Source organism: Coregonus clupeaformis, chromosome 31 (genome assembly GCF_020615455.1).
Source record: "Coregonus clupeaformis isolate EN_2021a chromosome 31, ASM2061545v1, whole genome shotgun sequence".
Lineage (NCBI taxonomy): Eukaryota > Metazoa > Chordata > Actinopteri > Salmoniformes > Salmonidae > Coregonus > Coregonus clupeaformis.
This window is the reverse complement of record NC_059222.1, coordinates 20689093-20716132: the sequence shown is the minus strand read 5'-3', so window position 1 is coordinate 20716132 and position 27040 is coordinate 20689093. Positions and strand designations below refer to the sequence as shown.

The 27040-nt window shown below is 43.2% G+C and overlaps 1 protein-coding gene across 3 annotated transcripts; it reads left to right on the top strand.

The window, feature by feature from the left end:
• Nucleotides 1–2798: 2798 nt before the first annotated feature.
• On the top strand, nucleotides 2799–25780 carry LOC121547220 (SUMO-conjugating enzyme UBC9-B). Of its 3 annotated transcripts, none has more exons than XM_041858378.2 (8): nucleotides 2799–2920; nucleotides 7924–7974; nucleotides 12299–12377; nucleotides 23775–23858; nucleotides 24121–24193; nucleotides 24339–24448; nucleotides 24541–24620; nucleotides 24746–25780. In XM_041858378.2, the coding sequence occupies exons 3-8, from the start codon at nucleotides 12312–12314 to the stop codon at nucleotides 24807–24809; spliced, it is 477 nt and encodes a 158-aa protein (XP_041714312.1). In that variant the 5' UTR covers nucleotides 2799–2920; nucleotides 7924–7974; nucleotides 12299–12311; the 3' UTR covers nucleotides 24810–25780. The 3 variants fall into 3 exon arrangements, with proteins under 3 accessions (XP_041714312.1, XP_041714311.1, XP_041714310.1); XM_041858377.2 differs by having other exon boundaries at nucleotides 7921–7974; XM_041858376.2 differs by lacking the exon at nucleotides 7924–7974.
• Nucleotides 25781–27040: the final 1260 nt, after the last annotated feature.

Sequence of the window (27040 nt, the reverse complement as noted above, 5' to 3'; positions counted from 1 at the left end):
TCTAATCAGGGGCTAATTCAGACCTGGGACACCAGGTGAGTAAAATTAACTACCAGGTAGAAATAAAAAAAACAAGTGTTTCGGCCCTCCAGGACCGGAATTGAAGAACCCTGCTGTAAGGGATCATGATGGTCTATCTATATTATCAAGCATAAACCGCTAAAACCTGTACTGTCAGTAGATGAAAATATTTTTTAGAAGGGAATTAATTGTAATGCCTCCTTAACTGGTTTATCCTCTGTATTCTTAGAGTGTACATTTTGTTTAATAAAGTGTTTATTTGGGGGTAAGCAATTTTTGGGAAGGTTGGGGTTTGCTAATGTTTTTTTTTATTTTTTTTTTAAGGTAATGGTGAAGGAATGTCTTTTAATATCCTTATGTTTTTTAATGTACATAATCTAAAAAATCCAATATTCATATTTAACTCAAACTGCATGTTTTGTACACTGTATAGTTAAACACAATGACTTCAAATGGAAGTTGTTGTACTGGATCTTACAAGCTAGAAAGTCTTGACAATGAAATGATGGTGACTCGAGTTTTGCAATTGTTTGTACAGAGGTCTCTGCATATTAAGATTTGTAAATCAGGATTTAAATTGTTGATGCTCAATATCTGTTTTACTTAGAACACACCTGGAACGTCTTTTGATATCCAATAAGAGGAAATATACCTTAGCTCAGACGTTGACTGTTATGTTGTACAAAGATGTATTTGTCTTGCAAGGCTACACATTCTTTGAGGCATTTTGTATTGTGTAGACTTCATACACAGCATTTCAAGCTCTACAATAAGAGGAACACTGTGCACAATGCTTTCCTTATCCTGCAACACTGTTAAGGGTAAATTCTGCATTTCAGGACACATTTTTTAATACAGAGAATTGTTTCTGGCCTGGGATGCGGTATTGCTCTGTTCGATATTTCTTTCACTTCTAACTTTTGATAGTGTTACCTTTTCCTATGCAGTGATGACCAAATACAATGTCTTATGTGCAGCTTAAACATGAACTTTTAGTGTCGGGATAAGAAAACATTTCGGGCGGCAGGCGCACACACTATATGCAGCAGGACACACATATTGACACTACTCCTTACCCACACTCTATCCACGTAACAAAGTTTAATATAATTAAAGGTTATATGCTGGATACATGTTTTTTTTTATACACACACAAGGGCTTTTAAAGTGGAGATGATGAAATCTGCAAAGAAGTTCAATCAAATAAGAGCGGGTGTTTGGCTGGCGCTAGGCTATGTTTACATTTGCTATAGTATGCTGACGCCTTTCAGAGATCTTGCACTCCCTCACATACCTTAACAGAGACTGACTTGTTTGACTGGAGCAAAGAAAACAAGCACTCCCCATTCCAGATTAATTTTAAACGCTTGTTAATAGTTACTGTTGTTAATTTATGTGAACATATCGTATGCATTTCAAAGTGGTTTGCTACCACTTCAATGTTAAAGTGCAGGTAATCTCTTGTGGACAGACTATGTAAACTTAAATGGTACTGCCCAAATTATGTGATATTTTAGTTTTTGAGACAATCTTATTTTTTTTCCTGTGATAGTGATTCTCAGTGGAATGGTGACTAGCTCAGTCGGCTTGATGAGGAGACTAGTTTTGTTCTCATGAGTATTGTTGCAGTGAGATTCTTAGTGTGTTTTTAGTTTAGTTTGCTTGGTTCCATCTTAATCTTAGCAGTCTGTGTACTTTGGTCTGACCTGTGTCACAGTGGCTGGCTGCACTACCTCCTCAGCAGCACCCTTCTTTCTGCTAGAATACATGCCATGGAGAAATAACATAATTATATTTTGTGCACCAAAGTATCCAGTCAAGTTCCCAGTATAATGTGATGAGTCAATGTATGCACTCACTAACTGTAAGTCGCTCTGGATAAGAGTGTCTGCTAAATGACTAAAATGTAATGAGTCAGCTGGTTACTTCATCACAGACCACTGCAATGCATGATTGAAGACTGTCACACTTAGGCCTATTATTCCAGAGTAGATGGGCTTGATTTCTTCCTCAATAAGAATGATGATGATTATGCTGTTGATATCAAAGATAATTATCATGATAATGTCATCACTACATCAGTCACTTCTGACTATTACCATGATTTTATGCAATGTTTAAAATAACTAATGTTACTGGGATAGATTTATGGTCTTGCATAGGGTAAGCCCAATAAAATGGTTTGTCTTTCACATTTGGTGTGTGTGTGTGTCTTTTTAATGCAGTTTGTAGCAGCACACTTAGGATATTTTTTCTGTCTTAAATGGAGAATAAAAATAAGTTAACATACGAACTTCATAGCACCCTATGTGGTAGGCTAATCATATATATTTAAAAAATGGTTTCAAAAGAGCATAACATTGTTTGATCAAACATCCATTTATGGAACTGATCAACGTAAACAAATGGCGCCCTCTAGTGTTATTTATTAAAAAATGCTCGTACCTCACCTTTAAATCTTTAGTCGTCTACAAAATTGCCTGTTTGCGCTTATTTTCTGGACTATATCTAAAATTATCCAATTTCTGTGGACATATTGCATAACTGAAATGATCGGACATAGTAAGAAGGCCATCTTCATCAGCTGTCACTTACGAATGCAAATTGTGCCCAAGTCAATGCAGACCACATTATGAACATTGTACCACTTAATTGTCAATTATTTCAACTAACACAAACTAGTAACGTGATTATGGTACATCAATCCCTGCAGAACCCCCACTTAATTATAATTATTTTCAGGCGGTTGGGAGGTTGCCTATGTTACTGGTCCGGTTATTTAGCCTGGGCAGGAACGGTTGTTTTTTCAGGAGGGAAACTTCACCGGGCTTTATCCCGATTTAAACACGGCTAATTCATCCAGTTAAAAAAATACGAGTCATTATAGCCATATTGAAAGGTAAGAGAATGTCGCCCGTGGCCTTACAATTGTGTATTTATGTAATACGAGGTTATATAATCTGCCTGAGTTTGCGCAATTTTCGGTAGTTGGTTGATGCGTAAATGTGCGCCAGTTTGGGAAGCCCTCGGTTCTTTGTCCTGCTCAGTCATGGGTGGTATTATTGCAAATTTGTTTGGTTCCGTTTTAAACTAAAGAAAGCGGACCAACATAGCAACTCATATTTATGGGCTTCAGATGATGAGAAGAGCGAGTCTCGTTGCCACAACAAGATGTGAAAGAAAAAAAAAAACACGACAAGTGTTCAAGCAGACTCCGTTCGCCAGCCGTGCGCCACATATGGGTAGGGTACTCGCACATGTTGGCTAGTTGGCCACAGTTTCTGACCTGTAACTTGCACTATGAGTAATTTCTTTCATACGTAATTTGTATCGTCGCTGACATAGTTACCTGCTAACGTGCTTTAGGCAGCCAGCGGACCAGAGATATTTTGCGCAAACATGGGGTTTTCTGGCGCAGATGAACAGCCGGATGATGTTATGTTGCTAGCTAGCTATGATGATAGCTGTGTGCTCAGTCCATGACTATCATAGTGGTCAAATAGGAAAAATCGCGTCAAATAGGCTGGATTCTGTGCAATTACTAAATCTACTGGCTACCTCACCGGCTCATTTTCCTGTTGAACTGATCTTCTCGAATCCGCAGGACATAAAACAATATAGAGGTAAGATGGATATCGAGTTTGAGACATGACATGTAGTATTTTAAAATACGCTTTTCATACTTATTCAAAATCCCTGTTCTTTTTGTAAGCTTTCTCAGAAAAACAAGAGTATCTCTGTTATATGTCAACGGAACAATGAGGGTATACCAAGCTTTATATTTTCAAAGCCTTTTACTTTTAATTCAGCTCGTGTCATGCAAAATTTGCTTTTTGCGACCAGCGAAAACAACTTTGAAGACAATGACCACAAAATGTAAAATCCCCAAAAGTTATGAGAAACCTGCACCCCTATGTCAACAGAGCTAGGCTGTATTAGTTTACGATATCTCACTTCTTGGATATAATGTTGATGATATGTCAGAGAAAGACCACACTGAACGATTCAGAACATAAAATCACATTTGTCATTGTAAAATGTACACTGCTCAAAAAAATAAAGGGAACACTTAAACAACACAATGTAACTCCAAGTCAATCACACTTCTGTGAAATCAAACTGTCCACTTAAGAAGCAACAATGATTGACAATAAATTTCACATGCTGTTGTGCCAATGGAATAGACAACGGGTGGAAATTATAGGCAATTAGCAAGACACCCCCAATAAAGGAGTGGTTCTGCAGGTGGTGACCACAGACCACTTCTCAGTTCCTATGCTTCCTGGCTGATGTTTTGGTCACTTTTGAATGCTGGCGGTGCTTTCACCCTAGTGGTAGCATGAGACGGAGTCTACAACCCACACAAGTGGCTCAGGTAGTGCAGCTCATCCAGGATGGCACATCAATGCGAGCTGTGGCAAGAAGGTTTGCTGTGTCTGTCAGCGTAGTGTCGAGCATGGAGGCGCTACCAGAAGACAGGCCAGTACATCAGGAGACGTGGAGGAGGCCGTAGGAGGGCAACAACCCAGCAGCAGGACCGCTACCTCCGCCTTTGTGCAAGGAGCAGGAGGAGCACTGTCAGAGCCCTGCAAAATGACTTCCAGCAGGCCACAAATGTGCATGTCTGCTCAAACGGCCAGAAACAGACTCCATGAGGGTGGTATGAGGGCCCGACGTCCACAGGTGGGGGTTGTGCTTACAGCCCAACACCGTGCAGGACGTTTGGCATTTGCCAGAGCACCAAGATTGGCAAATTCGCCACTGGCGCCCTGTGCTTTTCACAGATGAAAGCAGGTTCAAACTGGGCACGTGACCGACGTGACAGTCTGGAGACGCCGTGGAGAACGTTCTGCTGCCTGCAACATCCTCCAGCATGACCGGTTTGGCGGTGGGTCAGTCATGGTGTGGGGTGGCATTTCTTTGGGGGGCCGCACAGCCCTCCATGTGCTCGCCAGAGGTAGCCTGACTGCCATTAGGTACCGAGATGAGATCCTCAGACCCCTTGTGAGACCATATGCTGGTGCGGTTGGCCCTGGGTTCCTCCTAATGCAACACAATGCTAGACCTCGTGGCTGGAGTGTGTCAGCAGTACCTGCAAGAGGAAGGCATTGATGCTATGGACTGGCCCGCCCGTTCCCCAGACCTGAATCCAATTGAGCACATCTGGGACATCATGTCTCGCTCCATCCACCAACGCCACGTTGCACCACAGACTGTCCAGGAGTTGGCAGATGCTTTAGTCCAGGTCTGGGAGGAGATCCCTCAGGAGACCATCCGCCACCTCATCAGGAGCATGCCCAGGCGTTGTAGGGAGGTCATACAGGCACGTGGAGGCCACACACACTACTGAGCCTCATTTTGACTTGTTTTAAGGACATTACATCAAAGTTGGATCAGCCTGTAGTGTGGTTTTCCACTTTAATTTTGAGTGTGACTCCAAATCCAGACCTCCATGGGTTGATACATTTGCTTTCCATTGATAATTTTTGTGTGATTTTGTTGTCAGCACATTCAACTATGTAAAGAAAAAAGTATTTAATAAGATTATTTCATTTCATTCAGATTTAGGATGTGTTATTTTAGTGTTCCCTTAAATTTTTTTGAGCAGTGTATTTTAAAACATAAGGAAGTTACGTTTCTTCACCAAAGCGCTTTTTCACCCCCTCTAGGCAAAGTTGGACACCCTAAGTTTTGGATACATAACCTTCTGTACACACCAGGAGCTTTCTAGGGAAGTCAACATGGGAGATAGACTTAGCAACTTATCTATGAATGTAAAACTCCAGTCTTCGAGGGCCACTGTTTATACATATTTTTATCTTTTGACATATAGGCTAGACTTTAAACCAGGTATATACCCTTGTGCAAGATCAAATTGTATTTGTCACATGTGCCGAATACAACAGGTGTAGACCTTACCGTGAAATGCTTGCTTACGAGCCCTTAATCAACAATGCAGTTCAAGAAATAGAGTTAAGAAAATATGTACTTTTTATTTTATGCTTTGTTTTATTTAGTAACACAATAACGGGGCTATATACAGGGGGTACTGGTACCGAGTCAATGTGCGGGGGTACATGTTAGTCAAGGTAATTTGTACATGTAGCTAGGGGTAAAGTGATTATGCATAGATAATAAACAGCGAGTAGCAGCAGTGACCCATGCCAAATCTCTTCAGTCTCCTGAGGAGGAAAAGGCGTTGTCGTGCCCTCTTCACGACTGTCTTGGTGTGTTAGGACCATGACAGTTTGTTGGTGATGTGGACACCAAGGAACTTGACACTGTCGAACCGCTCCACTACAGCCCCGTCGATATGAATGGGGGCGTGTTCAGCCCTCCTTTTCCTGTAGTCCATGATCAGCTCCTTTTGTCTTGCACATGTTGAGGGAGAGGTTGTTGTCCTGGCACCACACTGTCAGGTCTCTGACCTCCTCCCTATAGGCAGTCTCATCGTTGTCGGTGATCAGGCCTACCACGGTTGTGTCGTCAGCAAACTTAATGATTGTGTTGGAGTCATGCTTGGCCACACAGTCGTGGGAGTACAGGAGGGGACTAAGCATGCCCCCGTGTTGAGGATCTGCGTGGCAGATGTGTTGTTGCCTACCCTTACCACTTGGGGGCAGCCCGTCAGGACGTCCAGGATCCAGTTGCAGAGGGAGGTGTTTAGTCCCAGGGTCATTAGCTTAGTGATGAGCTTTGTTGGCAGTATGGTGTTGAACGCTGAGCTGTAGTCAATGAACAGCATTCTCACATAGGATTCAATCTTAGTCCTGTATTGACGCTTTGCCTGTTTGATGGTTCGTCTGAGGGCATAGCAGGATTTCTTATAAGTGTCCGGATTGGTGTCCCGCTCCTTGAAAGCGGAAGCTCTAGCCTTTAGCTCTGTGTGGATGTTGCCTGTAATCCATGGCTTCTGGTTGGGATATGTACGTACGGTCACTGTGGGGATGATGTCGTCGATGCACTTATTGATGAAGCCGATGACTAAGGTGGTATACTCCTCAATGCCATTGGATGAATCCCGGAACACATTCCAGTCTGTGCTAGCAAAATAGTGCTGTAGCGTAGCATCCGCGTCATCTGACCACTTCCGTATTGAGCGAGTAACTGGTGCTTCCTGCTTTAGGTTTAGCTTGTAAGCAGGAATCAGGAGGATATAATTATGGTCAGATTTGCAAATGGAGGGCGAGGGAGAGCTTTGTATGCATCTCAGTGTGTGGAGTAAAGGTGATCTAGAGGTTTTTTTTCTCCTCTGGTTGCACATGTGACGTTGGTAGAAATGAGGTAAAGCGGATTTAAGTTTGCCTGCATTAAAGTCCCCGGCCACTAGGAGCGCCGCTTCCGGATGAGCATTTTCTTGTTTGCTTATGGCCTTAAACAGCTCGTTGAGTGCGGTCTTAGTGCCAGCATCGGTTTGTGGTGGCAAATAGACAGCTACGAAAAATATAGATAAACTCTCTTGGTAGATGGTGTGGTCTACAGTTTATCATGAGGTACTCTACCTCAGGCGAGCAATATCGAGACTTCCTTAATATTAGACATCGCGCACGAGCTGTAATTGACAAAGGCACACCCCCACCCTTCGTCTTACCAGACGTAGCTGTTCTGTCCTGCCAATCCACTGAAAACCCAGCCAAATGTATATTTTCCGTGTCGTCGTTCAGCCACGACTCGGTGAAACAAGATATTACAGTTTTTAGTGTCCCGTTGGTAGGATAGTCTCGAATGGATATCATCCAGTAAATTTTCCAGTGATTGCACGTTGGCCAATAGAACGGATGGTGGAGTTGGGTTACCCACTCGCCGACAAATTCTAACAAGGCACCCCGATCTCCGCCCCCTGTATTTCCGTCTTTTCTTCACGCGAATGACGGGGATTTGGGCCTGGTCTCGGAGAAGCAGTATATCCTTCGCGTCGGACTCATTAAAGAAAAACTCTTCGTCCAGTTCGAGGTGAGTAATCGCTGTTCTGATATCCAGAAGCTCTTTTCGGTCATACGAGACTGTAGCAGCAACATTATGTACAAAGTAAGTTACAAACAATGCGAAAAAACACACCAAATAGCACAGTTGGTTAGGAGCCCGTAAAATGGCAGCCATCCCCTCCGGCGCCATAATGCTTATAATATTTATTTATTACACATACAATTGGTATCATAAGGATTCAACCCCCTTGGGATACATTTAATTTATTCTGTTGCATTACAAAGTGGAATTAAAATAGATTTAACAGATGTTTTATTTTATCATTGGTCTATACAAAAATACTCTGTCAAAGTGAAAACAAAATTCTACAAATGTTTACAAATGTAATAAAAATTAAATAACTAATATACACTGCTCAAAAAAATAAAGGGAACACTTAAACAACACATCCTAGATCTGAATGAATGAAATAATCTTATTAAATACTTTTTTCTTTTACATAGATGAATGTGCTGACAACAAAATTACACAAATTATCAATGGAAATCAAATTTATCAACCCATGGAGGTCTGAAATTGGAATCACCCTCAAAATTAAAGTGGAAAACCACACTACAGGCTGATCCAACTTTGATGTAATGTCCTTAAAACAAGTCAAAATGAGGCTCAGTAGTGTGTGGCCTCCACGTGCCTGTATGACCTCCCTACAACGCCTGGGCATGCTCCTGATGAGGTGGCGGATGGTCTCCTGAGGGATCTCCTCCCAGACCTGGACTAAAGCATCCGCCAACTCCTGGACAGTCTGTGGTGCAACGTGGCATTGGTGAATGGAGCGAGACATGATGTCCCAGATGTGCTCAATTGGATTCCGGTCTGGGGAACGGGCGGGCCAGTCCATAGCATCAATGCCTTCCTCTTGCAGGAACTGCTGACACACTCCAGCCACATGAGCCCTCATACCACCCTCATGGAGTCTGTTTCTGACCGTTTGAGCAGACACATGCACATTTGTGGCCTGCTGGAGGTCATTTTGCAGTGCTCCGCCTGCTCCTCCTTGCACAAAGGCGGAGGTAGCGGTCCTGTTGCTGGGTTGTTGGCCTCCTACGGCCTCCTCCACGTCTCCTGATGTACTGGCGCGCCTCCATGCTCTGGACACTACGCTGACAGACACTACCTGAGCTGCACTACCTGAGCCACTTGTGTGGGTTGTAGACTCAGTCTCATGCTACCACTAGAGTGAAAGCACCGCCAGCATTCAAAAGTGACCAAAACATCAGCCAGGAAGCATAGGAACTGAGAAGTGGTCTGTGGTCACCACCTGCAGAACTACTTCTTTATTGGGGGTGTCTTGCTAATTGCCTATAATTTCCACCTGTTGTCTATTCAATTTGCATGTGACATTTATTGTCAATCAGTGTTGCTTCCTAAGTGGACAGTTTGTTTTCACAGAAGTGTGATTGACTTGGAGTTACATTGTGTTGTTTAAGTGTTCCCTTAATTTTTTTGAGCAGTGTAGTTTCATAAGTATTCACCCCCATTGTTTAGGCAATCCTAAATTAGTTTAGGAGTAAGATTTGGCTTAACAAATCACTTAAGTTACATGGACTCACTCTGTGAAATGATAGGGGTTGACATGATTTTTGAATGACTAACCCTTCCTCTGCCTTGCAAAAGTATTAAGACCCTGTGGATTTCTTCACATTTTGTTACAAAGTGGGATTACAATTAATGTAATAGTTTTTTTTGTGTGAACAATCTACACAATACTTTGTCAAAGTGGAAGAAATTGTACTTTAAAACGTTTTTATAATTTAATATAGTTGCGTTAGTATTCAGGTCTCTGAATCAATACATGTTAGAAACACCTTTGGCATCGACTACAGCTGTGAGTCTTCTGGGTAAGTCTAAGGGCTTTGCATTTACATTTACGTCATTTAGCAGACGCTCTTATCCAGAGCGACTTACAAATTGGTGCATTCACCTTATAGCCAGTGGGATAACCACTTTTACAATTTTTTTATTTTTTTTGGTGGGGTAAGGGGGGGGGTTAGAAGGATTACTTTATCCTATCCCAGGTGTTCCTTTAAAGAGGTGGGGTTTCAAATGTCTCCGGAAGGTGGTGAGTGACTCCGCTGTCCTGGCGTCGTGAGGGAGCTTGTTCCACCATTGGGGTGCCAGAGCAGCGAACAGTTTTGACTGGGCTGAGCGGGAACTGTGCTTCCGCAGAGGTAGGGGAGCCAGCAGGCCAGAGGTGGATGAACGCAATGCCCTCGTTTGGGTGTAGGGACTGATCAGAGCCTGAAGGTACGGAGGTGCCGTTCCCCTCACAGCTCCGTAGGCAAACACCATGGTCTTGTAGCAGATGCGAGCTTCAACTGGAAGCCAGTGGAGTGTGCGGAGGAGCGGGGTGACGTGAGAGAACTTGGGAAGTTGAACACCAGACGGGCTGCGGCATTCTGGATGAGTTGTAGGGGTTTAATGGCACAGGCAGGGAGCCCAGCCAACAGCGAGTTGCAGTAATCCAGACGGGAGATGACAAGTGCCTGGATTAGGACCTGTGCCGCTTCCTGTGTAAGGCAGGGTCGTAAATGGGCAAATATTGTGAAATATTTGCCCATTTATTCTTTAAAAAACTATTCAAGCTCTGTTGGGGTACACGGCTAGACAGCAATTTTCAAGTTTTGCCATAGATTTTTAAGCAGATTTAAGTCAATTTTAACTTGGCCACTCAGGAACATTCACGGTCTTCTTGGTAAGCAACTCAAGTGTATATTTGTTCTTGTGTTGTAGGTTATATTGTCCTGCTGAAATGTGAATTTCCTCTCCCAGTCTCTGGTATAAAGCAGACTGAAGCAGGTTTTCCTCTAGGATTTTGCCTGTGCTTAGCTCCATCCCATTTATTTTTATCCTGTGAAACTCCCCAGTATTTGCCGATGTCAAGCATACCTTTCTGCAGTAACCACCATGCTTGAAAATGAGGCAGTTACTTATGTTTGGGCAACGCGGAGTAACGCAGAGTGCCTGGATACAGCCCTTAGCCGTGGTATATTGACCATATACCACAAACCCCCGAGGTGCCTTTTTGTTATTATAATTGTAATTAGAGCAGTAAAAATTAATATTAATTTTGTCATGCCTGTGGTATATACGGTCTGATATACCACAGCTGTCAGCCAATCAGCATTCAGGGATTTAACCACCCAGTTTATAATTACAAATAATTTGTATCCTGCAAATTGACTGCAGCAAGCCCAAGCAGATGTTTGACTAAAACATAAACATTTCAAACCTTGTTTACGTTTTTATACAATCACGTGTCTCTATTATGCGTGGGAATGGTTTAGAATAGATTATTTAAATAAAAATCACTTGGGGGGGGGGGGGAAATGTATTAATTATTCCCTGCTATAGACCAATAAGCATGACCAGTCAAATGTATTTCGATCAATGAATAGGCTAAAAAGCATTAGACCTATTTCGCAATGGGATTTTGTTTGTTTTAAAAATATATATATCTATCTCTCTGACAAAAGCTGGCAATTACCGGCTAATGGAAACCCTGAACACATCACTGATTAACTGCCTCATTATTTTCAAGCATAGTGGTGGCTGCATCATGGTATGTTTGACATAAAAGGCTTTGCAAAAAGTAGAAATGACCAAGAAGACAGTGAATGCTCCTGAAAAGAGCTTGAACAATTTTGAAAAGAATGATGGGCAAATATTGCACAATCCAGGTGTGCAAAGCTCTTAAGGCGTCCGCATGCTTCCCAGCCGAAACCGTTCGGAAGAGTTTGTGCATATATTATGATGATATTTGGTGCCGTCCTTTGTTCGAACATCTTAGTTAGATCTCGGCAAAAACGTCAAAATTAATGACACATTTCTTGAGTGGAAAAACAGTACTATTGGTGCTTTTTTTTTTTTTTTTTTTTTTTTCAAGTGAAGGTCTTAAGGGAGTATGAAAGCACACTTGTTCGGTTCGCATAGCTAGGCGCCAGCCGAACTGAAGCATACTAACGCCTTTAGACTTACTCATGAACTGAAAGCTGTAATCGCTGCCAAAGGTGTTTCTAACATGTATTGACTCCGGGTGAATATTTATCTAATCAAGGTGTTTTATTTTTTATCTTTAAAACATTAAACGCTTTCTTTCACTTTGGCATTGGAGTATTTTGTGTAGATTGTTGACAAAAATAACTATTAAATCAATTTGAATCCCACTTTGTAACAAAAATGTAGAATAATTATAATACCCACTCTGCCTTAATGATACATGTAACCTAATTTCTTAGATTTTGTATGTACATGCCTTTGAAAGCACACTTGTTTGTTACTTCTGCTGTTTCAGGAGCCCACCAGTCATGTCTGGCATTGCATTGAGCCGGCTTGCTCAGGAGCGCAAAGCGTGGCGGAAAGACCACCCTTTCGTGAGTATTTATGCCAGTCAAGTTTCACATTTTCTGTGTGTAGTTCTAGACCAGGGGTGTCGAACTTACAGCTCAGATCCGCCACGCGAGGGGGTCCAATCCGGCCTGCAGGTGGTTTTAAGTAAAACATTTTATATACACTGAGTGTATAAAACATTAGGAACACCGTCCTAATATTGAGTTGCACCCCCCTTATTATATTATACCCCCTTCAAAGGCACTTAAATCTGTTGTCTTGGCCATTCACCCTCTGAATGGCACACATACACAATCAATGTCTCAATTGTCTCAAGGCTTAAAAACCCTTCTTTAACCTGTCTCCGCCCCCTCGTCTAAACTGATTTGAAGTGGATTTAACACGTGACATCAGGTATCATAGCTTTCACCTGGTCAGTCTGTCATGGCAAGAGCAGGTGTTGCTAATGTTTTTTTACACTGTGTGGTATGTATACATACAGATACAGTGCATTGGGAAAGTATTCAGACCCCTTGATTTTTTTCTCCACATTTTGTTACGTTACAGCCTGATTCTAAAATTGATTAAATAAAATAACGAATCCTAATCAATCTGCACACAATACCCCATAATGACAGAGAAAACAGGTTTTTAGAAATGTTGGCAAATGTATTAAAAACAGATACCTTATTTACATAAGTACTCAGACCCTTTGCTTTGAGACTCGAAATTGAGCTCAGGTGCATCCTGTTTCCATTGATCATCCTTGAGATGTTTCTACAACTTGATTGGAGTCCAGCTGTGGTAAATTCAATTGATTGGACATGATTTGGAAAGGCACACACCTGTCTATATAAGGTCCCACAGTTGACAGTGCATGTCAGACCGAAAACCAAGCCATGAGGTCAAAGGAATTGTCCATAGAGCTCCGAGACAGGATTGTGTCGCGGCACAGATCTGGGGAAGGGTACCAAAACATTTCCGCAGCATTGAAGGTCCCCAAGAACACAGTGGCCTCCATCATTAGAAATAGAAGAAGTTTGGAACCACCAAGACTCTTCCTAGAGCTGGCCGCCCAGCCAAACTGAGCAATCGGGGGAGAAGGGCCTTGGTCAGGGAGGTGACAAAGAACCTGATGGTCACTCTGACAGAGCTCCAGAGTTCCTCTGTGGAGATGGTAGAACCTTCCAGAAGGACAACAATCTCTGCAGCACTCCACCAATCAGGCCTTTATGGTAGTGGCCAGACGGAAGCCACTCCTCAGTAAAAGGCACATGACAGCCCGCTTGCAGTTTGCGAAAAGGCACCTAAAGACTCCAACCATGAGAAACAGTACTTAATACAACAACTGATGAAACCAAGATTGAAACTCTTTGGCCTGAATGCCAAGCGTCACGTCTGGAGGAAACCTGGAACCATCCCTACGGTGAAGCATGGTGGTGGCAGCATCATGCTGTGGGGATGTTTTTCAGCGGCAGGGACTCAGAGACTAGTCAGGATCGAGGGAACGATGAACGGAGCAAAGTACAGAGAGATCCTTTATGAAAACCTGCTCCAGAGCGCTCAGGACCTCAGACTGGGGCGAAGGTTCACCTTTCAACAGGACAACGACCCTAAGCACACAGCCAAGACAACGCAGGAGTGGCTTGGGGACAAGTCTCTGAATGTGCTTGAGTGGCCCAGCCAGAGCCCGGACTTGAACCCGATCGAACATTTTCGGAGAGACCTGAAAATAGCTGTGCAGCGACACTCTCCATCCAACCTGACAGAGGTTGAGAGGATCTGCAGAGAAGAATGGGAGAAACTCCCCAAATACAGGTGTGCCAAGCTCGTACAGTGAGGTGGAACATTTTTATTTGATCCCCTGCTGATTTTGTACGTTTGCCCACTGACAAAGAAATGATCAGTCTATAATTTTAATGGTAGGTTTACAAATAAACCTACCATTTAAAATTATAGACTGATCATGTCTTTGTCAGTGGGCAAACATACAAAATCAGCAGGGGATCAAATACTTTTTTCCCTCACTGTAGTGTCATACCCAAGAAGACTCAAGGCTGTAATTGCTGCCAAAGATGCTTCAACAAAGTACTGAGTAAAGGGTCTGAATACTTGTCTAAATGTGATAAAAATGTTGCTTCGTCATTATGGGGTATTCTGTGTAGATTGAGGGGGGGAACAATTTAATCCATTTTATAATAAGGCTGTAACGTAACAAAGTGGGAAAAGTCAAGGGGTCTGAATACTTTCCGACTGCACTGTGTGTATAGAAAATATAAATAACAATTTTACTGAGATGCAGTTCTTATAAGGAAATTGGTCAATTGACATAAATTCCTTACACTTTAATCTATGGATTTCACAACTGGGCAAGGGTGCAGCCATTGGTGGGCCTGGGAGGGCATACCCAATCAGTTTTTCCCCACAAAAGGGCTTTATTACAGACAAATACTCCTCAGAACTTTTACCTTTTATTTCAGCTCATGAAACATGGGACCAACACTTTACATGTTGGCATTGTGTTGTGACAACTGCACATTTTTAAAGTGGCCTTTTATTGTCCCTAGCACAAGGTGTACCTGTGCATGCAGGAGAAATGGGGATGTAAACATTTGTGCACAAAATGTGAGAGAAATACGCTTTTTGTGCATAAGGAATAATTCTGATTTAAAAAAATATATTTCAGCTCATGGCCAACACTTTACATGTTGCGTTTATAATTTTTGTGTGTGTGCGCTTCAGAGTCCAATGGCGGTGAGCTTTACAGCACTCCAGCTGACGCTTGGCTTTGCGCATGGTGATCTTAGGCTTGTCTGCGGCTGCTCGGCCATGGAAACCCATTTCATGAAGGTCCCGACGAACAGTTCTTGTGCTGACATTGCTTCCAGAGGCAGTTTGGAACTCTGTACTGAGTGTTGCAACCGAGGACCGATGATTTGTACGGGCAACGCGCATCAGCACTCTGTGGTCTCGTTCTGTGAGCTTGTATGGCTTACCACTTCGCAGCTGAGCCATTGTTGCTCCTAGACGTTTCCACTTCACAATAACCGCACTTATATTTGACCGGGGCAGCTCTAGCAGTGCAAAACATTTGATGAACTGACTTGTTGGAAAATTACGGTGCTACGTTGAAAGTCACTGAGCTCTTCAGTAAGGCCATTCTACTGCCAATGTTTGTCTATGGAGATTGCATGGCTGTGTGCTCGATTTTTATACCCGTCAGCAACGGGTGTGGCTGAAGGAGCCGAATCCACTAATTTGAAGGGGTGTCTACATACTTTTGTGTGGCTAGATAGATAGATCGATCTATCATAGATATATCTCTACTCAGCAAAAAAAGAAACGTCCTCACTGTCAACTGCGTTTATTTTCAGCAAACTTAACATGTGTAAATATTTGTATGAACATAACAAGATTCAACAACTGAGACATAAACTGCACAAGTTCCACAGACCTGTGACTAACAGAAATTGAATAATGTGTCCCTGAACAAAGGGGGGGGGGGGGGTCAAAAAAAGTAACAGTCCGTATCTGGTGTGGCCACCAGCTGCATTAAGTACTGCAGTGCATCTCCTCATGGACTGCACCAGATTTGCCAGTTCTTGCTGTGAGATGTTACCCCACTCTTCTACCAAGGCACCTGCAAGTTCCCAGACATTTCTGGGGGGAATGGCCCTAGCCCTCACCCTCCGATCAAACAGGTCCCAGACGTGCTCAATGGGATTGAGATCCGGGCTCTTCCCTGGCCATGGCAGAACACTGACATTCCTGTCTTGCAGGAAATTACGCACAGAACGAGCAGTATGGCTGGTGGCATTGTCATGCTGGAGGGTCATGTCAGGATGAGCCTGCAGGAAAGGTACCACATGAGGGAGGAGGATGTCTTCCCTGTAACACACAGTGTTGAGATTGCCTGCAATGACAACAAGCTCAGTCCGATGATGCTGTGACACACGGACCCTCCACCTCCAAATCGATCCCGCTCCACAGTACAGGCCTCGGTGTAACGCTCATTCCTTCGACGATAAACGCGAATCCGACCATCATCCCTGGTGAGACAAAACCGCGACTCGTCAGTGAAGAGCACTTTTTGCCAGTCCTGTCTGGTCCAGCGATGGTGGGTTTGTGCCCATAGGCGATGTTATTGCCGGTGATGTCTGGTGAGGACCTGCCTTACAACAGGCCTACAAGCCCACAGTCCAGCCTCTCTCAGCCTATTGCGGACAGTCTGAGCATTGATGGAGGGATTGTGCATTCCTGGTGTAACTCGGGCATTTGTTGTTGCCATCCTGTACCTGTCCCGCAGGTGTGATGTTCAGATGTACCGATCCTGTGCAGGTGTTGTTACACGTCGTCTGCCACTGTGAGGACGATCAGCTGTCCGTCCTGTCTCCCTGTAGCGTTGTCTCACAGTACGGACATTGCAATTTATTGCCCTGGCCACATCTGCAGTCCTCATGCCTCCTTGCAACATGCCTAAGGCACGTTCATGCAGATGAGCAGGGACCCTGGGCATCTTTCTTTTGATGTTTCACAGAGTCAGTAGAAAGGCCTCTTTTTAGTGTCCTAAGTTTTCATAACTGTGACCTTAATTGCCTACCATCTGTAAGCTGTTAGTCTCTTAACGACCGTTCCACAGGCATGGGAAACATCTTTGAAAGACAGGGTCCTGAAAAAGGGACGTTTCTTTTTTTGCTGAGTTTATATTAGTGCCTTCGGAAAGTATTCAGACCCCTTGACTTTTTCCACGTTTTTTGTTAGGTTACAGCCTTATTTTAAAGTTGATGAAGTTGTTTCCACTCATCAATCGACACATATTACCCCATAATGACAAAGCAAAAACAGGTTTTCGAATGTTTTGCTAATTTATAAAAAATAAAGGAAATATCACATTTACATAAGTATTCAGACCCTTTACTCAGTACTTTGTTGAAGCACGTTTGGCAGCGATTACAGGCTTGAGTCTTATTGCGTATGACGCGACAAGCTTGGCACACCTGTATTTGGGGAGTTTCTCCCATTTTTCTCTTCAGATCCTCTCAAGCTCTGTCAGCTTGGATGGGGAGCGTCGCTGCACAGCTATTTTCAGGTCTCTCCAGAGATGTTTGATCGGGTTCAAGTCCAGGCTCTGACTGGGCCACTCAAGGACATTGAGAAACTTGTCCCGAAGCCACTCCTGTGTTGTCTTGGCTGTGTGCTTAGGGTCGTTGTCCTGTTGGAAGGTGAACCTTCGCCCCAGTCTGAGATCCTGAGCTCTCTGGAGCAGGTTTTCATCAAGGATCTCTCTGTACTTTGCTCCGTTCCTCTTTCCCTCGATCCTGACTAGTCTCCCAGTCCCTGCCACTGAAAAACATCCCCACAGCATGATGCTGCCACCACGGTGCTTCACCGTAGGGATGGTGCCAGGTTCAAAGAGTTCAATCTTAGTTTCATCAAGACCAGAGAATCTTGTTCCTCATGGTCTGAGAGTCTTTAGGTGCCTTTTGGCAAACTTCAAATGGGCTGTCATGTGCCTTTTTACTGAGGAGTGGCTTCCATCTGGCCACTCTACCATAAAGGCCTGATTGGTGGACTAATGCAGAGATGGGAGAAGCTTCCAGAAGGACAACCATCACCACAGAGGAACTCTGGAGTTCTGTCAGTGACAATCGGGTCACCTCCCTTACCAAGGCCCTTCTCCCCCGATTACTCAGTTTGGCGGGGCAGCCAGCTCTAGGAAGAGTCTTGGTGGTTCCCAACTTCTTCCATTTAAGAATGATGGAGGCCACTGTGTCCTTGGGGACCTTCAATGCTGCAGAAATGTTTTGGTACCCTTCCCCAGATCTGTTCCTCGACACAATCCTTTCTCTGAGCTCTACGGACAATTCCTTCGACCTCATGGCTTGGTTTTTGCTCTGACATGCACTGTCAACTGTGGGACCTTTTATATAGACCGGTGTATGTGCCTTTCCAAATCATGTCCAATCAATTGAATTTACCACAGGTGGACTCCAATCAAGTTGTAGAAACATCCAAGGATGATCAATGGAAACAGGATGCACCTGAGCTCAATTTCGAGTTTCATAGCAAAGGGTCTGAATACTTATTTAAATAAGGTATTTCAGTTTTACATTTTTTTAAATACATTTGCAAAAATGTCCAAAAACCGGTTTTCACTTTGTCATTATGGGGTTGTGTGTGTGTGTGGATTGTTGAGATTTTTTGGGGTATTTTAATCCATTTTAGAAAAGGCTGTAATGTAACAAAATGTGGGAAAGTCAAGGGGTCTGAATACTTTCCAAAGGCACTATATATATACAGTACCAGTCAAAAGTTTGGACACACCTACTCATTCAAGGGTTTTTCTTTATTTTTTACTATTTTCCACATTGTAGAATAATAGTGATGACATCACAACTATGAAATAACACATGGAATCATGTAGTAACCAAAAAAGTGTTAAACAAATCAAAATATATTTGAGATTCTTCAAATAATCACCCTTTGCCTTGATGACCGCTTTGCACACTCTTGGCATTCTCTTAACCAGCTTCACCTGGAATGCTTTTCCAACAGTCTTGAAGTAATTCCCACATATGTTGAGCACTTGTTGGCTGCTTTTCCTTCACTCTGCGGTCCGACTCATCCCAAACCATCTCAATTCGGTTGATGTCGGGGGATTGTGGAGGTCATCTGATGCAGCACTCCATCACTCTCCTTCATGGTCAAATAGCCCTTACACAGCCTGGAGGTTTGTTGGGTCATTGTCCTGTTGAAAAACAAATGATAGTCCCACTAAGCCCAAACCAGATGGGATGGCGTATCACTGCAGAATGCTGTGGTAGCCATACTGGTTAAGTGTGCCTTGAATTCTAAATAAATCACGGACAGTGTCACCATCACCCCCACACCATAACACCACCTCCTCCATGTTTTACGGTGGGAAATACACATGTGGAGATCATCTGTTCACCCACACCGCGTCTCACAAAGCCACAGTGGTTGGAACCAAACATCTCCAATTTGGACTGCAGACCGAAGGACAAATTCCCACCGGTCTAATGTCCATTGCTCGTGTTTCTTGGCCCAAGCAGGTCTCTTCTTCTTATTGGTGTCCTTTAGTAGTGGTTTCTTTGTAGCAATCCGACCATGAAGGCCTGATTTCACACAGTCCTCTCTGAACAGTTAATGTTGAGATGTCTGTGACTTGTACTCTGAACATTTATTTGGGCTGCAATTTCTGAGGCTGGTAACTCTAATGAACTTATTCTCTGCAGCAGAGGTAGCTGGGTCTTCCATTCCTGTGGCGGTCCTCATGAGAGACAGTTTCATCATAGCGCTTGATGGTTTTTGCGACTGCACTTGAAGAAACGTTCAAAGTTCTTGAAATGTTCCGTATTGACTGACCTTCATGTCTTAAAGTAATGATGGACTGTCGTTTCTCTTTGCTTATTTGAGCTGTTCTTGCCATAATATGGACTTGGTCTTTTACCAAATAGAGCTATCTTCTTGGCACAACAAAACTGATTGGTTCAAACGCATTAAGAAGGAAAGACATTCCACAAAGTAACTTTTAAGAAGGCACACCTGTTAATTGAAATGCATTCCAGGTGACTACCTCATGAAGCTGGTTGAGAGAATGCCAAGAGTGCGCAAAGCTGTCATCAAGGCAAAGGGTGGCTATTTGAAGAATCTCAAATTGAAAATATATTTTGATTTGTTTAACACTTTTTAGTTTACTACATGATTCCATGTTATTTCATCGTTTTGATGTCTTCACTATTATTCTACAATGTAAAAAATAAAGAACCATTGAAGGAGTAGGTGTGTTCAAACTTCTGACTGGTAGTGTGTTTGTGTGTAAGCACGCACGCACACACACACACTGAACAAAAATATGAACGCAATATGTAAAGTGTTGGTCATGTTTGACAAGCTGAAATAAAAGATCCCAGAAATTTTCCATAAGCACAAATGTTGTGTACAAATGTGTATTTCATCCCTGTTAGTTAGCATTTCTCATTTGCCAAGATATGCCACACCTGACAGGTGGATGGATTATCTAGAAGCTAATTTAAACAGCATGATCATTACACAGGTGCACCTTGTGCTGTGGATAATAAAAAGCCACTCTAAAATGTGCAGTTTTGTCACACAACACAATGCCTCAGATGTCTCAAGTTGAGGGAGCGTGCAATTGGCCTCCGTCGTTTTAGAGAATTTTACAGTACGTCCAACTAGGGCTGTGGCGGTCATGACATTTTGTCAAGCGAATAACTGCCGGTCTCACGGTAATTTACTATTAATTAACAAACACGTTTAGCATCTCCTGGCGTCCATGCATAGCCTACAAGCCACTGATGCAGACCTTTTTAGAACATCTACATTTGAAAAAGTATAATAAATCATTTTAATATGGACTACACCATCACAAATCTATTTTAGATGGGTCTAAAGAAACATGATATGAAGTAAATGTAGTCCATTTCAGAAGAACAGAATAGCATACTCTGCGTTGTCCTTATGTTAGGCCCTGATCTGGCTACACTAGTTCATTTAGCAGACAATATTTGCTTATAAGTCCCGTGGCATTCTTTTGTAGTAAGAACAATACAATTGAACATAGCTGAATAAAATAGAAACTGTATTTTTCCCCAAACAATTTCAGAGGGAGTGCGCACATGCGGCTGTTCTGTATTGAGCGGTTGTTAATAATAATAATATGCCATTTAGCAGACGCTTTTATCCAAAGCGACTTAGTCATGCGTAACAAAGAAACAGGTCCTCCTATATGCTTAATTTAGAGTTATTTATGCAATTTTAGTTTGTTTTAAATTTTTTCTCCCCAATGTCTCATCGCTGCAACTCCCCAACGGGCTTGGGAGAGGCGAAGGTCGAGTCATGCGTCCTCCGAAACATGACCCGGCAAACCGCGCTTCTTAACACCCGCTCGCTTAATCCTGAAGCCAGCTGCACCAACGTGTCGGAGGAAACACTGTTCAACTGACGACCGAAGTCAGCCTGCAGGTGCCTGGCCCGCCACAAGGAGTCGCTAGAGCACAATGTAGTGACGCCGCAACACTGCGATGCAGTGCCTTAGACCGCTGCGCCCTATGTTTAGATTTTTAAAATAGATTCTAAGGATGCATGATGCGACTGATTTGAAAAAGGTTGCATGAAAGGCATGAACTCTGCTTTGTTTCTTTTGCAGGCTGCACACACTTCATCAGTCTCTCATTCACATTTTGACAAGCACTTGATAATATTCTCACCAGGCCTCAAATTTCCTGGCAGCATCCCCCTTGTGTGGCTGTAATGCCCCCTACAAAAATCCATGCATTTTGCGGTCAAAATGGCCGTTATGCCCTTGGGCTGAATATAATAATTATAATTCCGGCTGCCAAGCACCTCACGCACATGGCTCTCTGATATCTCAATTCCGATTAGCCAATGCCTGTCACGTGATCAGATCCTTGTCACAGGCATCTCCGCTCCGAAGTAGGCTACAAGTGAAGACCGACACATCGTCTTATTGAATTCCGAGGAGCATATTGAACATGTTATAACTGTCTACATTTACTTTTCATCAGCCAACAAGATGAGTAGGCCTAACGAACAGCAAAAACACTAGCCTATGTCAATCTACTATCCCCCATAGTACAAAAGTTTACCTATTCTATTGGTCAGCTTGTCCTTCTGTGCAATAAATAAATATTCCAAACATACTCTGGGACAGTTGTGATGCCAAAGATCCCAAATTAATACAACCACTGGCATCTCAAACTTTTAAAAGCAATGTGGCTGATGCAACAGATCAGAACGTTTAGCTTAAAATGTTGATTAACTATTCGGCCATTTCTTCACATTATAAGCGCAGCAATGCGCACATGGCAGTAGGCTATAAGCGCAAATGTTCCAAAATGCAATCAGTTAGCGGGAAAACACCATTCTCAAAAGTGACTGCAAATGCGATTATGCATGTAATGCTTTATTATAAAGGAGCATTCTCCAAACTTGAAACTCACGCGCCGCCTATGAATGCCAGTTACGCTCTACACCGGTTGTAAAGTGGATGAATGTGCTTAATTTTAAGTAGTTATTTGGCCACTTTAATTGTGATACAAACCTTGTCAAAACATATAGGGGCCTGGGCCTCCCGAGTGGCACAGCGGTCTAAGGCACTGCATCGCAGTGCTAGAGGCGTCACTACAGACCCGGGTTCGATCCCGGGCCGTATCACAACCGGCCGTGATCGGGTGTCCCATAGGGCGGCGCACAATTGGCCCAGCATGGTCCGGGTTAGGGGAGGGTTTGGCCGGGGGGGCTTTACTCATCGTGCTCTAGCGACTCCCTGTGGCGGGCCGGGCGCCTGCAGGCTGACCTCGGTCATCAGTTGAACGGTGTTTCCTCGGCACGTTGGTGCGGCTGACTTCCGAGTTAAGCGGGCGGGTGTTAAGAAGCGCGATTTGGCGGGTCATGTTTCGGAGGACGCATGACTCGACCTTCACCTCCCGAGTCCGATGGGAAGTTGCAGCTACGCTACACGCTGGGCATCATTCACAAGTGGTGATAGGCTAATAGTCACCAATCAGACTATTCTTAATTTAATCATGTCTTTACATATACTAAATAATATATGTGTGAAATTAGTTTTGATTTAGAATGGATCATTATCATGCACCTGTCTCGAAACAACAGGGGCAGGAGAAAAAAATACATGTCATCTATGCACTTAAATAGCAAATGGAGGACGCTTTTCCCGTGGCTCATTTTCATGCCAGCCAGGTAGGTTATACTCCTGTTGTACAGCAAAGCAATGTGCTTAATATTAGGAAAGTTGAGAAAAAATATATAGTAGGCCTAGCCTATAGAAAGCTGATGGGATCCTCTTTTTAATAGAGGCCATCAACTCTTTTCAATTACATAGCCTATAGAAAATGTTGCGCAACATGAGCTCATGGGCTCTCATGAAGAGTTTTGATTTGATTTTCGATTACGTTTGCATTAATGTCAGAGTAATTAGAGGGCCATCAGCAGCATCCGAGCTTGGGGAACCCGGGACTAAACGCTCACTTGGAATTTGACTGCGGTCATGACTCGTGACCGCAGGTGTGGCGGTAATACGGTCACTGTAATCGTCCAACTGGCCTCGCAACCGCAGACCACGTGTATGGCGTCATGTGGGAGAGCTGTTTGCTGATGTCAACGTTGTAAACAGAGTGCCTCATGGTGGAGTTATGGTATGGGCAGGCATAAGCTACGGACAACTAACACAATTGCGTCTTATCGATGGTATTTTGAATGCATAGAGATACCATGACGAGATCCTGAGGCCCATTGTTGTGCCATTCATCCACCGCCATCACCTCATGTTTCAGCATTATAATGCATGGCCCCATTGATGTTTATTTCTTTTTGCTTCATCTCACTCTGTTATACTGTTTGATGCACCTCTTTCTCAGGGCTTTGTGGCTGTTCCGACGAAAAACCCAGATGGAACTATGAACTTGATGAACTGGGAATGTGCCATTCCTGGGAAGAAGGGGGTAAGTACAGCCATTTCTCTACACATGCAATACAGTTTCAAATAGTCATTGTTTATAGCACTCCATCTGTGCATAGTTGGTAGTAGATCATTGAGAGGAAATGTTTTGCACCTGCATATGTAGTAGTTGCATACACCAACACTAAGAAGTGGACATCTTGTATGAAACCAAAGAATTCTAGGATGGGGTCATAGCTCATCCTTGACCCTCACATAGTCCAAGTGTTTGTGATCCATTATAAACACGTATGACTCATCCCCAGACCCCATGGGAAGGAGGCTTGTTCAAACTGCGGATGCTGTTCAAGGATGACTATCCTTCCTCGCCCCCAAAGTGTGAGTTTCTTTTTCCCCCTCACATTTTCAGTCATATCAGATCAGGTGATCACAAAGGTAGGAAGGATGTATTGGAACAGGACTTAGAACTTATCTCATGACCTATTTTCCCCTTACTGATTCCCTCGTTTTTTCTATTTTATAGGTAAATTTGAGCCGCCGCTCTTCCATCCTAACGTATATCCGTCCGGCACAGTATGCCTCTCCATTCTAGAGGAAGACAAGGACTGGCGACCAGCCATCACCATCAAGCAGGTTAGGAGATACTGGTGATCGACTTACAAACTATAGCCACCAAATGGCTATGCCCAACTAACATTATCTTTATGTATTGTCATTTCTTACAGATCCTATTAGGAATACAGGAACTCTTAAATGAGCCAAATATCCAGGATCCAGCCCAAGCAGAGGCATACACAATTTACTGGTGAGTCCTGCTAGTATCGAGGGGATTCCTTCCCGATTGTAGTCTTGTTTTTGGATAGGGATATGGTGGATGTAACACTAGATTCCGATCATTGTTGTTTTACTAAACCCCTCTCTTGTTTTCAGCCAAAACAGAGTAGAATATGAAAAAAGAGTTCGAGCACAGGCCAAAAAATTCTCCCCTTCATAAGGGTGAAGACTCTGTTCGGCTTTGGCAGAAGGAATGGGTCAAACGCGGATCACCGCCCCTCTGTTTCTCAATGAATGTGCCCCTCTCACATCGGGACTTGCTTATAAGGACTTCTATATAAAACTTTGACAGGCATTCTGTGCCATCCTCTTCTCCTCTGACCTACCCCTTTTTTTTTTGTTCTTAACCACTGGGCTGGCGTGTGGTGGGTGCTGGGAGGAAATGGGTGCCGTAGCACCCCGGCCACTTCCTTTTAGCTGTATTACTTGTCTTATGGTGCGAGGGACACGGCACAGCACCGGTTTCACCATCGAATCAAAATAACCCGATCTTCAACGTCTTGGTTGTCTTAAGTTTTTTGTTTAATTTTGCTCTCATTGGTCTATTCCTTAAAAACCCCTCCCCTCTTGTATTTTTTATTATTTTAATTATGTAAAATGTGCTATTTACTTACTTGTCAGTATTTCAACTGCTGTATAATGAATGGCACTTTTACACTGTCATCTCACTAGTGTCTCTAGATGGCTGGTCTGATTTGTCTTACGCAGGTTTTCTATTCAGCATGCTGTAATATAAGAATCTGCTACCTAAACTGTCTTTTTTGTTATATGGAGTGTTTGCTATGAAAAAAAGAAAATGGCCACATTGAATCGCAAGGCAGGTAGGGTTACTTCTGTATTAGTCTTTATGTTTATATGGTGCTTTGTTCATGTATGTGTTAGTAAATAAACTGTTTCTATAAAGCCATTGTTACTCTGTCTCGAGCAGTAAAACTAGTGGTTAACAAATGTTGGCATAGAAAAGTTAATAGCTGTAGCTGCCCCCCATAACTCTTATTTAAGACACTTTCTATATACCAGATTTTGTACAAATAGTATATTAAAACATGTTTGAGCATCATGATACAGAGTAAGACATTTGATTTCCATCTCATTGAGTGGAGAAATAAAATAAAGGATCATAATACAGGATATTTGCACCTTTTATTTACAAAAAAACCCATATGTAAGGATGTTATTATTCCATATGAGTAAGAATTAACACCTTTTTCTGTAGATTAAGAGCAAATGGGGCTTATTTATTTTTATGTTTTCTAGCCTCTTCCATGCTAACGTATGTCAGGCACAATATGCCTATCCATTCTAGGGGGCAAAATATAAATCTGTTTTCACTTTGTCATTATGGGGTGTTGTGTGTAGATAGAGGAAATTGTTTTATTTAATCCATTTTAGAATAAGGCTGTAATGTAACAATGTGGAAAAAGTCAAGGAGTCAGCATACTTTATGAACGCACTGTATACATGATCAAGGATGGCCCCAGCGACGACCTGTAACCCAGCGTCTGACGCGCCTTTCCTGGGCATTTCTTATGCCGTGTCTCTGGGGCACCGCTCCCGGCTCCCAGATGGCCCACCGGAGAACGTGTCTGAGGCAGTGTCTAGACTTGACAGTTCATGCAGCTTTTGTATTCTGATCATGGAATTGCGGACACGTCATGCATCTACATTTAAATGTCTACCGTGTCACTTACGACTTCTGCTATCAAAATGTGAAGATCGCATTGAAAAGACTGGTCTAGACACACAAGTCGCATTGTGGTTGGATTGTGTTCAGATCTGGCTGACCACTTCAGGAGGTGGTCAGGGACGCATTGTGTGCGGATTTCTCCTTAGGTCTAGACGCAGTCAAGGCGCATACAGTGGGCGAAGTCATCAGCACTTTGCCCACAAGTTTCCAGAAAACGTTTTTGGGAGCAAGAGGCACCTTTTTTCATTAAACGTTGGAGGAAATGCCTTCCTAGTGTGTGAGGAACGTGTTTGCTGGCTTCATAAATCCTAGCCAGCTAGCTACTTTTTGTTTGGCTAGAGTTATGCTAACCTTTTTGCAATCCCTTTTAGCTTTGCTTGCTGGCTAGTTACAGAGGTCAGCTGCAGTAGTTGGCTACTGCCATCAAGATATTGTGTTATGATCAGATTTAGCGTGTTCCACTGTTTGCAGAATGCATACCGGCATTTCAATATAGCGCTGGAAAAGGGAATCCGGACTACGGCTGACCCCATTTAGTCGACTGGTCAATTGCTTGGTCGATAGGCTTTTGGCCGACCGAGATTTCTTTAGTCGAGCAGTAGCAACAAAAAAAGACACCTGTCTGATTCGTGCCTGTCCGAGTCGACTGATCCATTGTGGAGGCCGTGGGGATGGCAAAGTCCATCAGTCTAAGACATGCGAGT

Coding starts and splice junctions, on each gene's coding strand:
- LOC121547220 (XM_041858376.2), top strand. CDS start 12,312: ATGTCTGGCATTGCATTGAGCCGGCTTGCTCAGGAGCGCAAAGCGTGG. Junction 12,378..23,774: donor GGCGGAAAGACCACCCTTTC/GTGAGTATTTAT, acceptor CCTCTTTCTCAG/GGCTTTGTGGCTGTTCCGAC. Junction 24,194..24,338: donor TCCTTCCTCGCCCCCAAAGT/GTGAGTTTCTTT, acceptor TCTATTTTATAG/GTAAATTTGAGCCGCCGCTC.